Source organism: Gopherus flavomarginatus, chromosome 3 (assembly GCF_025201925.1).
Source record: "Gopherus flavomarginatus isolate rGopFla2 chromosome 3, rGopFla2.mat.asm, whole genome shotgun sequence".
Lineage (NCBI taxonomy): Eukaryota > Metazoa > Chordata > Testudines > Testudinidae > Gopherus > Gopherus flavomarginatus.
In genome coordinates, this window is record NC_066619.1 from 85,815,188 (window position 1) to 85,831,739 (window position 16,552).

The 16,552-nt window shown below is 38.0% G+C and overlaps 1 protein-coding gene across 1 annotated transcript in view; it reads left to right on the forward strand.

Annotated features, from left to right (window-relative positions):
* Window positions 1-6,560: 6,560 nt before the first annotated feature.
* SHC3 (SHC adaptor protein 3) overlaps window positions 6,561-16,552 on the forward strand; it is an 84,618-nt gene continuing 74,626 nt past the window's right edge. Inside the window, exon 1 of the mRNA XM_050946067.1 lies at window positions 6,561-7,425. Coding sequence (XP_050802024.1) covers window positions 6,886-7,425 — 540 coding nt within the window. The 5' untranslated portion in view covers window positions 6,561-6,885. The remainder of the gene's footprint in view (window positions 7,426-16,552) is intronic.

Consider the following 16,552-nt stretch of genomic DNA (forward strand, 5'->3'; position numbering starts at 1 on the left):
CTCTGCAGCCATTTTTAGTAGCACTTAGTTATTTTAATATCACTTTCCACCAATCCATTGAACTGGAGATAATGGGGTCTTATGGTTACATGTCTAAACACAAACTTAACTGTAAGCTGCTTAAAATCATGCCCACTAAACTGCATCCTATTGTCACACATTACTATGTCAGGAATATGTCTGCCAAAAAAACAGATATGATATGCTCGATCACCTATTTAGCCATAGTATCTTCTAGAAAAACTATCCCAGGAAAGTAAGAATATTACTCTAGAATGAGTACATATTTTTTTTCCAAATTACATAAACAAATCTACACCCAATTTGCTCCACAGGGCCAATTTTTCCTATGCCATTAACATGGGCTCTTTTGCTTTACTTGGCCCGTATTTTTGGTATATGTAATGTTTATATGGTGTATGTATAGGTATATGTTTATAATTTGTTTTTAACTGTTACACAGCTTTAATTTTTTTTGAATCCTAATGTCTACTGTCATTAAATAATTATCTGACCCCAATTCCAAATGAAATTGGAATTCTGCCAGACTACTTATCATGAACTCAGGTAGCTCCTTCCCCCCACAAAAAATTCAAGATTGGTTCTTAATCCATAAATCAGTAAGAAACTCCTCCATAGTTTCACTTTTCTTTTTACCCTAAGATTAAAAAAAAACTTCCATATTTTTTTCCCCCTACTCAGGTTTTTTTCTTTAATTTCTGTTTACTCCCAATAGTATGTGGTGTTTTGTAATCACATTGGGACTAAGGTGCTTGAAAGAGAACCTCTTTATCCTGTGATGCAGTTTCCCAACTGCCTCTGCATTGCAGAATGTGGGCTTCTGTAGTGCACTCCCACAGACTTCCTGTCTGGTAAGCTAAACCACTTTAAGGTACAGTTCCCAACACCACGAGAGATTGAGAAGAAAAGTAAAAGATTGGATGATAGCAAGGGTAAGGAAGGTAGAAGATGAGAGGGGATGGGGCCACCTGGGCAGAAAGAGGGGGTGGAGGAAAATAGTGGATCGGAATTCTTAGTCAGTAAAAGGAGAGAAGGAAGGGCATATACTGGGGGTAGGATAGAAGGGGAAAAGTGGAGGGGGAGGTCATGCTGGATCATGTTATTTTTTTCTTGAAGTCAGCAAGACCCTTTGCAGAAGGGGAGGATGGAATAATATGTGGGTAGGGTGTGAAGAGAGTCAAACATATTAAGAGTTGTCTGGGGTTGTAGGTGCGTGATTCCATAAAGGAGAAGTCGAATACTTTGCCTAAGAAGATGGAAGAATTAAAGGGGGAATAAGTGTAATTTTAGTGAAGAAAGTTAGTCTCCCAGTTTGTGTTTTGGGGTCAAATGAGCATATCAATAATTACTTGCAGAGTTCTTTTGATTCTATATATTGTCGTCTTTCCACAAGACCCTCTCCTTCTGGGTGGTTTTTGCACAAACATTCACCCTTTGTGAAGAGTGTTTTTTGAATATTATGTTGTCACCCCAAGTGGTCCCCGTGTTTATTCAGTCAGAAATATCAGGCATTTTAGATGACCTCCTGATGTCCCTTCCGACCCTGATATTCTATTATTCTGATTTTTATTCACACACAAATTAAATTATTCATTGCTGTTTGTTTATCGGACAGAGATGAGCTGTGCCTGCCGATGGGCAGGAGTAGGGGAGCAGAAGGAGGGCAGCTGGCTTCAGCAGTGTTACTGAGCATGCTCAGTACAAGCCAAGCAGCAAATTTAGGGCGGGGGGCATGTGACCCCCCCCATGCTCCTCCATGTGTCGCCTCTGATGTTAGGTATGATTCACATCAGAGGGTAGCTCACTGTCACAAAAGTGAGTTGGAGCACATCCATGGAGAGTTCTGGAAACTAGGAGGGCAATTTAGAAATGGATTCAAAGGCAAATAAGAAACCAGTTAACATGTCAGAGTATGCAGACATACCAAGTGTCATGCATCTTGTGTGACACTCACTTATATGTTGAACGTCACCATTCAGTTGTGCTGTGAGTATGCAGAAGAGCCAGGGCTGTAATTTATCCAGGTTGAAACAAGGGGTCATTTTGGTGCCCGAAGAGCAGGCAGCCAGATGTATCTTTCTTGTCTGTTCCTCACTTTTTCTGCTGGTTCTCAACCAGGTGGAGCCTTGCCAGTGCCCCAGCAGGGGAGGTGAGGAGTTACTGGGGGGAAAGGAGGGACAAGGGTTATTAAGAAGAAGGAAGGTGAGACAGGGAGGGATTGCAACTGCTTTGGAGGACAGGGTCAAAATTCAAAATGATCTGGACAAATTGGAGAAATGGTCTGAGGTAAACCGGATGAAGTTCAATAAAGATAAATGCAAAGTGCTCCACTTAGGAAGGAACAATCAGTTTCACACATACAGAATGGGAAGAGACTGTCTAGGAAGGAGTATGGCAGAAAGAGATCTAGGGGTCATAGTGGACCACAAGCTTAATATGAGTCAACAGTGTGATACTGTTGCAAAAAAAGCAAACATGATTCTGGGATGCATTAACAGGTGTGTTGTAAACAAGACCCGAGAAGTCATTCTTCCGCTTTACTCTGCGCTGGTTAGGCCTCAACTGGAGTATTGTGTCCAGTTCTGGGCACCGCATTTCAAGAAAGATGTGGAGAAATTGGAGAGGGTCCAGAGAAGAGCAACAAGAATGATTAAAGGTCTTGAGAACATGACCTATGAAGGAAGGCTGAAGGAATTGGGTTTGTTTAGTTTGGAAAAGAGAAGACTGAGAGGGGACATGATAGCAGTTTTCAGGTATCTAAAAGGGTGTCATCAGGAGGAGGGAGAAAACTTGTTCACCTTAGCCTCCAATGATAGAACAAGAAGCAATGGGCTTAAACTGCAGCAAGGGAGATTTAGATTGGACATTAGGAAAAAGTTCCTAACTGTCAGGGTAGTTAAACACTGGAATAGATTGCCTAGGGAAGTTGTGGAATCTCCATCTCTGGAGATATTTAAGAGTAGGTTAGATAAATGTCTATTAGGGATGGTCTAGACAGTGTTTGGTCCTGCCGTGAGGGCAGGGGACTGGACTCGATGACCTCTTGAGGTCCCTTCCAGTCCTAGAGTCTATGAGTCTATGAGGAGCTACTGCCACTGGTGAGAGCTAAGTGAGGAGCAGAAGCCATTGTGTGGAGCAGAGGTAAATAGGAATAGCAGGGAAGACAGAAGAGGGATAGTAACTAATAGAGAGGACCTGAGCTAAAGGGCCTAATGCCATCCCTTAGCAGCCACTCCCCCACCCCCAGGTTCCCTTCTTCCCAACATCTGCACCCCCTCACTCTCCTTAGTTTACCCCAAGCTTCCCCCAGGCTGCTTCTGGTTCCCGCCAGGTCCTTGCCTCCTCCTTTTGAGGGGTGCATGGAATAAGGTCCTGCCACCCACTGTCAGGGAGCCCTGTAAGCAGGGCCGGCGCTACCATTTAGGCAGCCTAGGCAATCGCCTAGGGCGCCAGAATAATTAGCGGGCGCCGTTTTGCCAGAGGGGGCGGCAGGCGGCTCTGGTGGAGCTGCCGCAGTGGTGCCTGCAGAGGGTCCAGTGCTCCGCGGCTCCAGTGGAGCTCCCGCAGTTGTGCCTGCGGACGGTCAGCTGCTCACGCGGCTCTGGTGGAGTGCCCGCAGGCACGACTGCAGCAGCTCCAACGGAGCCACAGAGCACTGGACCCTCCGCAGGCAGCACTGTGGCAGCTCCACCGGAGCCACGGGACCAGTGCGCCGGGCAGCGAAATTGCCGTCCGCCTAGGGCTCTCAAACCCCTAGCGCTGGTCCTGCCTGTAAGGGAAATGTACTCTCAATCCAACACCTTTCACTGGCACTAAAGCCACACAGTGTTTCCAAAACTGATGTTTGTGGTCATATGTAAATTATCACACATGGCGCGCCATAAAATGTGGCAGGTTATGAAGATGAGGGTAACAGATTACTGCTTCCTGGAGAGAGAATAGTTTAAATCAGTTAAACCATTAAACAATTATTAAGGCTTTAGTCTCATTTACAATAAGACTCCATTACACTGCTTTGTAAAGTGGTCTTACATTAATTTTAATTGTAATTTATGCTCACTTGAAGGCCTCTTTATAGCACGGCCAGGGCAGTATACAGGCGCCTTAGTGTAAATGAAAATCAGACCATCCTTCAGGAGTGACTTTTGATGACTATTCACCTGAACTGGATTTGAACCAATTGTATAGTTGAAAGATTTATACAATTATCAGTCCCAGGAGCTATGTGGGGCCAGATTTTCAAGTGCTCACTACTTACAGTTGAGGCCAGATTTTCAAAAGGGCTCAGCTCCCATTCAACACTGAAATAAGGGCCAGACTACTAAGTATTCAGCACTCAGCAGCTCTCAGTGCAGCACCCAGGACCAGATTTTCAAAAGAGCTAGGCCTTCGTTAGTTGTGTTGGTAGCATTTCCAAACCCTGTGGGTCAGTTTCAGAAAAGGATCTGCAGTCAGTGCATTAAAAGTCCATAAGCTCTCACTCTCTACCCCTTCCTTTGCCTCGCTCTTTCCCTGGACTACAGATTACACTATTTTAAAATACTCAGTTTGCCAAAGGGTTAAATATTTAGCTTCATTTTTTTTCAAAAGGCTAATACGAACCAGAGGATCTCTGAAGGCAAACCTGTAAAAACTGGAATCTGCCAATGTACATTTGTAGCAATCAAAAAATCAAACAAAATGTGCACATTCATGTTGCTGTTCTTGATGTAAAAGAAACAGCTGAATGAATGTCTTGGGGTGAAAAATACATGTTCAAAAAAACAGTTTTGCTTGCACTCCTTTTCTAATAAAAATCCTTTACATTTAGTTGTGAAATATCTTTACTGCAAAACAATTGTGTTAGTCATCTTTAGATCATTGTAAGCAGGCTTTTCTTTCTCAGGTTGTTGTATGAAAGATCCCGTCTGTGTTTGAAATGGAATCTTCCACTATTTAGCAAGCCTTTGTTGAATGAGTCATCCAAGCTGTTTCTTATTGGCTGTGATGGTTAGCACCCAAGGGATTGCCTGGCAGAGGCTGCAAGGCCTTGCTTCATTCACAGAAATGTTGGTATGCTAGCCAGTCCTTTCATTCACATACACAGAATTTCATTCACATTTTGCAGGTTTTTTTTTATCTGCTTCTTATGAAGAGAGCCATTTGGAAATGACAGGGTTTTCTGTGCATTAGAGAACAGTAGAAATAATCTATGATGTGTATATTTGCTGTTGCTATGCTAGCAGAATGGAGAGAAAAATGAATGCTGTGTGGATACTGTAGCAGGTTTGCAGTGTGGTGATGAAAGGTTATTCCGCAGATCACTAGAAATCTGTTTTTACACTGAACAGGACATTTCTATTATTCATCACTGCTGGGATAAGAGGTGCTGACTTAACTTAATGTGTCATAAATTATACTAATTAAATACCTGTATTTAAAGCTATTAGTGTATTTGTACTTCATGTACTGCAGCATTAGTCATGGGGAAAGGGAGGGAATCCCTCAAGATAATTCCTTCAAAAATATGCTTTAGCTATACTGATTCTTTTAAGAGAACTTGAACTGTTAAACTTCTTTTGTCTGAATTTGCTTTCTTACAGTGCAGTATAATGTCCAAATCCAACTGACAAAAAAGAGCCATATGGTTTATAATCTGCATTGTATTTTCATTATACTGTACATTTTGGATTTTTACAATAAAAGGGAAAAGAGATGCAAATTTCAGTATTTATTCCTATTTTCTTATTCCTCCTAAGTGTGTTTGACTGGCATTTATGCTTCACAGGAGCTAGTGCATTTTACATTCTTTACTGCAGGGCATCAGTATGGTGCTATAAGGACTTTTGAATATTCCTTTGGTATTTCTTAATTTTTCAGAGCTAAGCCTGTACTGAAGATCCATTTTACAGTTTTTGCTTTAGAGTGAAGATCAACAGTGAATGAAGGCATATTTCATAAGCCTGCTGCCGTACATCAGAATTTTTTTTTCTTCAGACACAGGTACTTCATGTAATACTGCGTTAAAAACAGAAAAAGCTTGCTCTTGAATAATATAGGGCAGAAGGATTTGTTTCTGTACAAAAACTGTGATGTAACAGTTTTTGTGAGAAACGGCATTGGTACAAAGGTATTTGTTAAGGCTGTTAGGCTGCTTTTGTGAAAGAAAATGAGTGTATTCTTTAGTGTAGTATGTCCACCCAATTTTTTGAATGCTGTTGTATGTCAGGATTTTCTGAAAGCCTTCAAGATATCTGAATACTGTTTTGTTTGTGTATGTTGAAGCATTGTTATAATATCTGATACCTAACTGTGACCTTTTTTTTTTTTTTTAAATTAAACAGATTGACGAATAAGTGATATGGAAGAACGTTTTAACAGAAGAATAGAGTGGAGTATTTTTTTAAAAGTTAATACAGATATTTAGAGGTATTTGTATTTGGTAACAAAAAGGGGGAAAATTAAAGATTGGAAGGAAATATCTGTTTGAGAAGACAGGAAAAGGAAATTTGAGAATTGATTGGTGCTGGTGTGCTGTAAGTGGGTGGATATTTTTTTTGCTACAGGAAGTGATTTGCAGTGTTCACTGAGCCTTTTGTTGAAAAGGGTCCTTCTCATTTGTGTGAGTCATGCTTTTGCTGTGAGCGACTTGGCAGCTCTAAGCAGGACTGGGATCTCTGTCATAGAAAACTGTTACTTCACCCAACCTTAACGTGGAACCATACATTTATTTAAAATTTTTTTGCACTTATACTTTTTATTCTTTTTAAGCCAAAATTTACTCTCTGTCCTCATTATTATGAATCGCCTGCTATGTTAGTGCAGGCATCTCCTGCATTGGCATCAGATTTGCCAGAACATATGCAGGAAACCAGATAGAAGGGCATGCTTCAGCGTACCAAGTATAACCGTTTCAGGAATGATTCAGTGACATCAGTTGATGATCTTATTCACAATTTGTCCATGAACAGCAAAGTCTCAGCAGTTGCTACGACCTCAACAGCACCTTCATACCTGGTCTCGCCTGAAGTTCTCCGCAAAGACCAAGAAGATGGACCCACCACCTTTTGTACCCTCATCCATAAGGTGTCCCACTTGAAACTCTCCAACACAGGCAGCCTTTTGGGTATCAAAAATCTCTCCTCTGCAGTGAAGGAGCTTGCTGTCTCCAAATTGCAGGGAAGCTCGAGTGCTTCTAGCTCAGCAGCAGGGGCTTCAGAAAACACATGTAACCTTGTCTCTGCCACTCCGTGTTCTCAGCAGGACATGAGCAAGATGAATACAGGAAAAAAAACACGGTCAGAGGAAATGCACCTGGGAGGTGAAGACTGGAATCAAAGTAGCAGCTTTGTCAATAAACCCTCCCGAGGGTGGCTGCACTCGAATGAGAAGATCCTGGGACCTGGTGTGACGTACGTTGTGAAGGTTGGTCTGCTTTCCTTCCATTCTCTTCTTTTAATCAATGAAAATTTCTGAGCAGATTTTGATGACAGACTAGTGAAGCTGAAAGGATCTCTATTTGTATGTTCTTTTTTCCTGTGGAATGCATGGAATGTAAATGTAGAAAGACAGGATTAGAAAGCAGTGTTAATTTGTTATATTAGAGAAGAGGAGACAGGCAAATTGGCTCTATCAGTTAGCATGTTTTACAGCTATGTAGATTTTTTTCTCAAGATAAAAAGCTGTTTTTCTTACATTCAGTGTTTTTCTTAATTCAGGTTTTTGGTTTTATCTGGTATATTATGTATGTCTCTGATACATAGATTTTCAATATGTCTGGTGCAATCTGTAATACAGGAGGAAGGAGAAACACCTTTACGTGAGACCTATTTATCATGCACCATATTTCAAAGTACAGATCACTTAAAAATGCACACTTCTCTTTGAAGTAAAGTTGTATTTGCAATCTCACAGTGAGAAAACCACAGATGACCGTTTTGTCTCATTCCATAAATAAGAATATTTATCTCAGTAGTGCAGGCAAAATGCAGACTCATTTTACATAACAGGGATTTGGCTACCTTAAACTTTATTTCTCTTTTCAGTTTATGCTTTGTGTCCAGAGCAGTGAACCATAAATTCCAGGCTAATACTGTTGTATTTTTGAAAGCATTTAAAATGTACAGTAAAAAGGATGGTACCTTTGGTAAGAAGGGGGTGCATGCAGTATCTCTGTCATGGAAGATTCCAGTTGATGTTTTCAAACGTAGCATACAGTAGGTATAAAAATAATTATACTGTTTAAAATTCCCTCTCAAATCACAAATTCTTACATATGTAGCAGCTCTGATGCTTAAGAGTTAAATTACTATGTAACAGTGTTAAGCAGAATGCAGATCTATTTTTATCTCAGTTTATTCAGTGTGTAAAAAATTACAGCATAAAGTTTAATCCACAATGTTTTAAATGAGTTAAAGCTACATTGAATTTAGAATAACATGAGGTAAGCAATGTTTTATATAAAACAGAGCACTTTTTTAACAATTGGAGTTTTGAGAAGTAGGTTTTTGATTGATGATAGATTTAACAAGAGGTACAGTTCAAAACCCTTTTTAAAAAGTACTGTAATTCTTTGTCAGTCTCAAACTTACCATGCAACATAAAGGAAAATGAATTAGTATCACCTTTCTGAATGCACACTGCTTTTCTGGTACTCTGCAAGAAGTCTCTTGGTAAAATTGACACCTGGATGTTGGATGTTAAAGTAGCGGGTCTCTGTTGTTCTCTTGAATGATAATATTCTGGTTAACAAAAGGTCATATACTGTCCTCATTTTAGCTCATGAAACTTAATCCATTTTTTTTCTGCTTAAGACATCATCAGAAACATGCAGTTACTGGCTTTTGGAATTCACTGTTACAAGTACAATCAAAAGTAATAATTATGAAGCAGAACAAATACAACTTATTTTCTTGAGCTAATATGTAGATTGATTGACCACAAGCATGCTAGAAGAAACTGAAAAGTTTGAGTTTGATTGAAAAGAGATGAAAGAAATGATTTTTTTTTTTTTAAATCAAGGTGAATTCTCAAAAACTAACCAATATTTAATGTTGGAACAATGCAAAGATTTCTCTCTGTGCAGCTAGGGTCACATGCTTTAACCAGTATGTTGGGATATTTTAAAAAAATAGCTTTAGCATTAAACAGCCTATATATCAGTTGTGTTTTATATGTCATCAAAATGTATAACGTTATGATGTTTAGCATTTCTATTAAAAATAGGATGATGAGATCTTAAACTTTTTTGCTGTCTGGAATACTCACTCATAGATAAAAATGTATTGTAAATGTCAAAAGAAAGTTTAAAAATAGTATAAAAACAAAGGATAAATGTGTGAATGAAATTAAAACCCATCATAGTTAGTTAATAATTTGCCTGTTCATTAAGTCTCTCTGAATTTTTTTTCCTCAGCAACTGCGGCATTCACATAGATAAGAACAGAAGTGCAGTTCCCACATCATTAAACACTGTTAGTTCCCAGGGCTTTTGTGCATTCAAAACATCAAATCAATACATAGATAATGTACATTGAAGGAAAATAGTCTTTGGGTACCTCATGGCTATACTGCATATCTGGGGGACTTGTACAGTGTTTAATTAGTACCATGTGCCTTGCTGAGCATTCCATATGCCATTAGTTAAATGAAACAAAAAAGTAAAGCTTTTATCATTGTATGTGTGTATTGGCATAGGGTTAGTATTTTTCATTAACGCACATCAGAAATGTGGAAATTATTCGAGGAGGAGGGCAAAATGTCACCAGTGGACAGTTTGATGTAAACCATGTTGGAACAACTCCAAGTACAGTGAGCAATATTTCTATGTTGACTGGAACTGTACATGTGTATTATATGCAAATTAAAATATATGCCCTTTCCTCAATTTGCTTTTTTTTTAAGTCCACAGTTATAAACCACATATTATTTGCAAAAGAGAAATGGGCAGATATTTTGCTCAGTGATGACAGTGGTCATTTTTTTTTTGCCAGACTTTATTGCTATCCCAGTTTAAGCTTTTGCACATTGTCCATTTTGAGATGGACAACGTAAATGCAATATTTAAAAATGGCTAGGGTTTATATTGCACGGGATCTTCTCTTGCGGTGGAATTTTTTTGGACCTAAAACTACAGGTGCTATCTATAATCTGTTTTTCCTGTGAATTTCTTGTGGATTATGGCTTTTTTATAGTAAAATTTCATCACAAACACAGTGAAAAGGTTGTGTAACAAATTATAGTTCAAAATATATTTGACTTTTTAGTTCATTTTCTTGACAACAGACATGTATGGAGACAAAATACTGAAGGGTTCTGGTATTCTACTTACACCACAGGTGAACAATTTGACAACTTGTGAATTAATGGAAAAAAATGAAAGAGAAAATGGCTTGTAGTAATGGATGTCCTTGAAGATCTCAATGGCTTCTGTTACAGAGCCTACATTTAATATAGAGTGATTATAAATGTTCATGTTGTTAGAAAAATAAATCCATGTAATAAAACAGTGTAAAACTGCATAATCTAACAACTAACAGCAGTTAAGTGTTTCAATGAAACTCATTTGTTTCAAATTATAAAAGTCTACTGATTATCTTAACTGTGATAATGGCATAGATGTTTTATTTATTTGTAGATTTAACTGACAACACAGTCAACAATCGTGATAGGAAGTAAATAGATGTTAGCCTTTAGATAACCTGTGGTTTAGTCTTGTAATATATACCGATGAGATTAAAATAGTTGGCCTTCAGCAGTTTTAAAGTAAAAACAAAACAAAAAATGCTATAATATTGTAATATACTCCATTCTTATATTCAAAACATTTCATGCAGTGCACCCAAAAGTGCTTTACTAGGCATAAAAACAAACCAGTTAATGTGGATAAACCATAGAAAAAGCACTATGTAAACCAGATCGTAAAAAAACCCAAACAAATATATGATCAGTCTTTTTCAGATCAAGGGACAAGAGTTCCAGATATAATGGATCGGAACATGACACCACAAACAAAATTTGAATGCTAAAACATTTTAAAGTACATTAAAATCATGTTGCAAAAATATGTAAGTGCAATGCCTAATTGGCAATGATATCTAATAAATTTGGTCACCACACTCACACTGCAGTCTTGAGTGGGAGAAAAATTTTAAAACTGATATGGAAACAGGTGGATACTTTTTTGTGTAGCAATTTGAGAGTGTAACCAAATTTAGGTCCCAATCCTATGCACACTATTACACACATGCTTAACTCTACTTACAGGAGTGGTCCAACGAAATCAACATGACTACTCTCATATGTAAACTTAAAGCTATGTGTATATGTTTAGAGGAGAGGTAATGCTTATGCGTCATCATCCATTTAGATCTTATTGGAGAATCCATGTCAGACCATAAGCAGATTATACGAGATTTTAACAGCATTCTGCAGGCAGTTGTTGAATTTAGGGAATTGTTTCCATCTTTTGGGACTAAATCAGACCTTTAAGTACAACTCTGAAAAGGGATTGACATGTAAACTGCACCACCCATTTCATTTCCATGGGAGGCATTGTACTTAAGGGCTACACTTCTGAGGCACAGTTCCCTCTCTTCTTCCCCTATACTACAGTGGGCAATAATTTGCTACTGGCCTACACCAGCAGTAGATTATAACAACTTCTGTACTCGTTTAGTTGTTCTGGTGAATCTTTGCCCACCTACTCTTAGGAAGCTTAGGCAGTGAGGGAAGGGGTATTCTTACTCTCCCTTACAGCCTTGCAGGGGCATATAATCGAAGTCACAATCTAGCCCTTAGTTTTATTTGTAGGGTAGTAAAATTGAAACACGACTTTTTGGTTTCATTTGTTGCAGCCTGCTGCATTTGTCTGATGCTAAATTTGTTTTCCTTCTTTATAACAGTATTGTGTGGGGTGGGTTTTTTTGGTCAGCTTTTCATTGCTTCTTACGTCCATCACGATGCACCTGTACTAAATTCAGAATAACTGGTACTAAGCATGTTAACTATAGATCCAGTTTTCAGTGGCAGCCTCTAAATTATCACATGCTACATTTGGGTATTTGTGTATTCAGTAGGTATTTGTACATGTAATTCAAGTAATTAGGCATACAATTCCCAAATATCCAGTTTTCAAATCAAAATGTGGGGGTTGTGTGCATGTTTACAGGCCAAGTTTTAAATTTATCCTTATGATAATAACAGAGATGAAGGTGAATTCCTTACATTTAAATTCCACTATTGCCACCCCCTAAGCTTTGAAAAATCATGAGCCAGGACTCAAAAAAAAAAAAAAAAAAAAAAAAAAAAAAAAGAAGTTAAAAAATTGTCATGAGATTGGCTTTAAAATCATGACATTAAAATATATTTTGGGTTCTTTTTGTCTTTGTCTTTTTGAGTCTTTAGTGGGGTTTCTCAAACAGGGATCGCCGCTTGTGCAGGGAAAGCCACTGGCGGGCTGGGCCACGCCGATGTGTTTACCTGCCCCGTCTGCAGGTCCAGCCGATCGTGGCTGCCATCGGATGGGGCAGGTAAACACACCAGCTCAGCCTGCCAAGGGCTTTCCCCGCACAAGCGGCTACCCCTGTTTGAGAAACCCTGGTCTTTAGGGTTCATGTTTTCAAGTTTTTCTCAGCAACCATGAGAACTAGAAACTTACGTGAAAATCTCAGCTTTCATTTAAATAAAAATGTAATCACATGACTCCAGGTGCTGGAGCTTTATGAAAAACATCAGAAGGGTGGCAACTCCATTTTGTTTTGTTTTCTGAATTAAAAAACTTGGGTAGGGGATAAGGCAGAATTAAAAAAGAACTACTTTGATCTCAGAGATTAATTTTTCTAATATTCTACAACCCTTTTGTGGTCGATCTGTAGCCTTCAGTTTTGCTTGAATGTTAAGACTGTCTACAGTTAAGTAAGCCCTGTGTTTCTTGCTCTGTCCAAATTCCCATTGAGCTTATTGGTTCTGATCTAGTGTCTATGGACCTGATATACAGATTATTGAAGTCAATGGAAAGATAGCCACTGAGTATGGACAGATATCATAGATGATAGTCCATAATGGTAATGTTGTTTTTATTTCATCAATCAGATATTATTACTCACTAGGGACCTTTGCTAGCAGCCATTTAGGTCAAAAGCATCGACTTCATTAATGCAGGATCAGACCCCCAATGAGAACTTTTGATCTTCTCTAGATTCACAAAATGCAGTAGAAGTTTCAGCATGTTTCTTCATATTTCTGATTCTTTTATCAGGTGGTGTTAATATTTATTTGATTAGTGAAGTCTCATTTATATATGTTTAAAGAAAGGTCAGTATGAAATCCTGCTGATTATTTACAGTATAAACTATCCAAATAAAACTAACTAACTAGTTTAGGTGGCAAATCTGCACCCAGATGCCCATTTTTTCCCCTTTGGAAATTAGATTTTTGATTACTTTTTGCTACATTCAGATAACATCACAAGAGCAATTCTGTGCAGGTTATTTAAATATCTGTTGCTAAAGATTAAAAGAGGCACAGTCCTCCATTTATATGGATGAACCAAGATCTTTAGGGATATGGACCTTGGGGCTTTCATGCAGTGTCCCTTACTTTCCTCAGTACTAGTCGAGGATCCATGCCCTTGTCCCCTGGCAACATATCCCATTGAGTAGCCTACTTCGATTGGCAGACTACCATACCCTATTCTCACTCCATTTTAAGGCATAGAGTGGAAGCTAATGCTGAAAATGTCAGTGTTAAATCCTGCTGACATTTCCAGTGGAAACGCTGCAGGTTTGCCAGAAGATGGTATCACACAGTGCTGATATCTCCCCAGTACTTCCCTTTTTTCAAAACTGACACAGCCAATCCTGTCCATGGAGAATCAACTGCATGATGCTACCAGGGTATGAATTTCAGAGGTTTGAAGGAGAGTAGGTTGGCACTGCTCCTACCTCCACCCATTCCAGCCAGATCTAGTGTAGATTCCATTCATTCTGTGAGGTTGAATATCTGATGTGGCCCAGTATAGCCACATTGCATGTGTCATTTTGCCATGGCTTAATATCTGACTAACTATTTGGAAAGTTTGCTTTCTTTATAAGGGGCCTAAAGGAATTAGGCCCTCAAATCCCACTGAAAGTCAGTGGGAGTTAGGTGCCTAACTTCATCAGCCTGCTTTAAGAATCCCAGCCAGCACTGAAATGTATATAATGAAATCAGTGTAAAGATTTAAAGATTGCTACCTGCACAGCGAACAAGATACATTAAGATAAAGGGTAGTGAAAGACAAGGAGCAGATCCAAAGATGATCATGTAAGAGATGATAAGAAAATCATTAAAAATCTCTTCCCCTTGACACCATTACATTTATACTTGCACAGAAGTTAGGTTTTTTGTTTGTTTTTAATTTTAAATCAAATTTGGGAAATACATTAAATTATACAAATCCAAGAAGTAAGAAAAACAAGAACAAAAAAGAAAATAAATCCTGTCTGTTCCCTGAAGGACTTCTAAATGCCATATACTGTATAGTATGCATGCTGCATATATCTCGATGCTGATCTGCTTTCATTACCCTTTTATTTGTTAGTACAGAATTATAGACCAAGAAATGCCTTTATTGTTTGTAAAGTGTAACATCTTCACTATCTCCGACACCATATCACCACAATGAGGTAACTGTAAAAAGCAAAACTCTTTTTGTTGACTCGCACAGGAACCTGTTAAGCAGCACAGGTATTGTAGTCCAAGCATTTTAAATAGATCCTTTTCTCTTCACCTCCTCAGAAACCCGAATGACTCATACTGAGGGCAGATGCCATGTTTTATACTAAAATAAGACATCAGCCATTTTAACTTAATACTAGTTAAAATCTAAGCAGAAGTCAGGAGAAAAGATCAAACAATTAAACTGCATGTCTGTGAGCCTCCTTCCAAAAAAAGTTATTAAATGAAGAATTGTGTTGCAAGTACTGTACAATGTAGTTTTTAAAGCAGTGACAGCTTGATGTTGTGTTGAGTACCAGAACCCAGGTCTTCCAAGACTTAATTGACAGTGCTCTAGCCACAGTGCTCTCTAAGTTTTCTTATGCTGCCAGAGCAGAGTAGAGTGGTTGTATTGTAAATGAGACTCAGGCCCAAAGATATTCTCATGACAGACAAGGAAAAGCTAAATACTTCTAGTATTTAACTGAAATCTGAATTAGATTTGGGCCCAGGATGGATAACTTCTCCTAACCGTTATTTATTTTAATTTATTTAATTCATGTTAAGATCAATTTTATTTGCACATCTCTGTGTGTGTGCGTGCGTGCGCTTATGTGTACTGAAAGCACTCATTAGCGTATCAGACTGATGTTGGTGTAAGAGCTGGTGACTGGTTCTAACACATCAAAAAAGACAAGAAGGCAAATTCACCCCAGCCAGGTGGATTTGATTGAAATCAAATTGATTTAAATCATGATTTAAATCACTAGTCAGGAAGACTCAATTTAATCATGGATTTCTACATAAAATTGCATGCTTGTTGGTTGTTAGAACCTTAATACATATTCTTCCCAACTCAGAGATAGATGTAGGTTTCATTTTTAGAAGGTACACACTATACATTTTTAAGTGATTTATTTTGAAAAGTTTTCAGATTAGTTTTACAGCTATATCAGAAAATGAATGATCGTTGGTATTTCATTTACCAAAGGTAATTGAAGCATATACTTATGATTTCATAAGTGGGGAGGTGAACTATCTCCAATTCAACAGGTTAATTATTAATATTTGGAAGATTTTCTTGCCATGCTGTATTAGGAGGAGAACATCACCAGACAGACATTTAAATTGTTTTATTTAACTGAAACAACGTTATGTATTCTGAATTTTTTTCTTCAACAGCAAACATAATATTTTAACAAAACAATCATATGAATTTTTTAATTTAGTTAAACATTCAAGTTTTTATATCATGTTTGTTTTTGTTAAAATTGTTTTTAACTAAAATAGTTAAATGAAATCTTTAAAAAAAAACCCACAAAAATTAAATCTACTATGTCAGCCAAGTCAACATGAGAAACTTAAAAATATTGGCTTCTGCAGGTAACTCAGTCATCTTCACCTTCATTTTCCTGTTTGTTCATAATCTGAAAAAGAAAAACCAGCTTTCCTGCTTTTCAAGTCCCAAACGATTTCTCAATTTGGAATGAATTAGTCCAAAGGAAGAAAATATTCTTTCTACACGGGCAGAAGAAACTACTGCTGTTTAAAAGTGAGATTATCACTTCAACAGTCTCTGAATCCAAGTGCTTAAGTGACTTCCACCAGTTCACTGGTGTGACTTTCTTTAAAACATCATCAGCAAACATATATTTCTTGAATGGTGTTTATTTTAAATCAAATCTAGAAATACATTCTGGTTCATCCTTAGCTCTGAAGTTTATTATAGTTGGCAGTATGGAGGGATGATTGCTGGATGTCCATGTCATAGCCAACTCCTCTTCTTCAGCAGTTAAGGTTTGACCCGGGTACTGACTATTGAGAATATTTGGAAGAAAATGAGCTGAAGATAGTG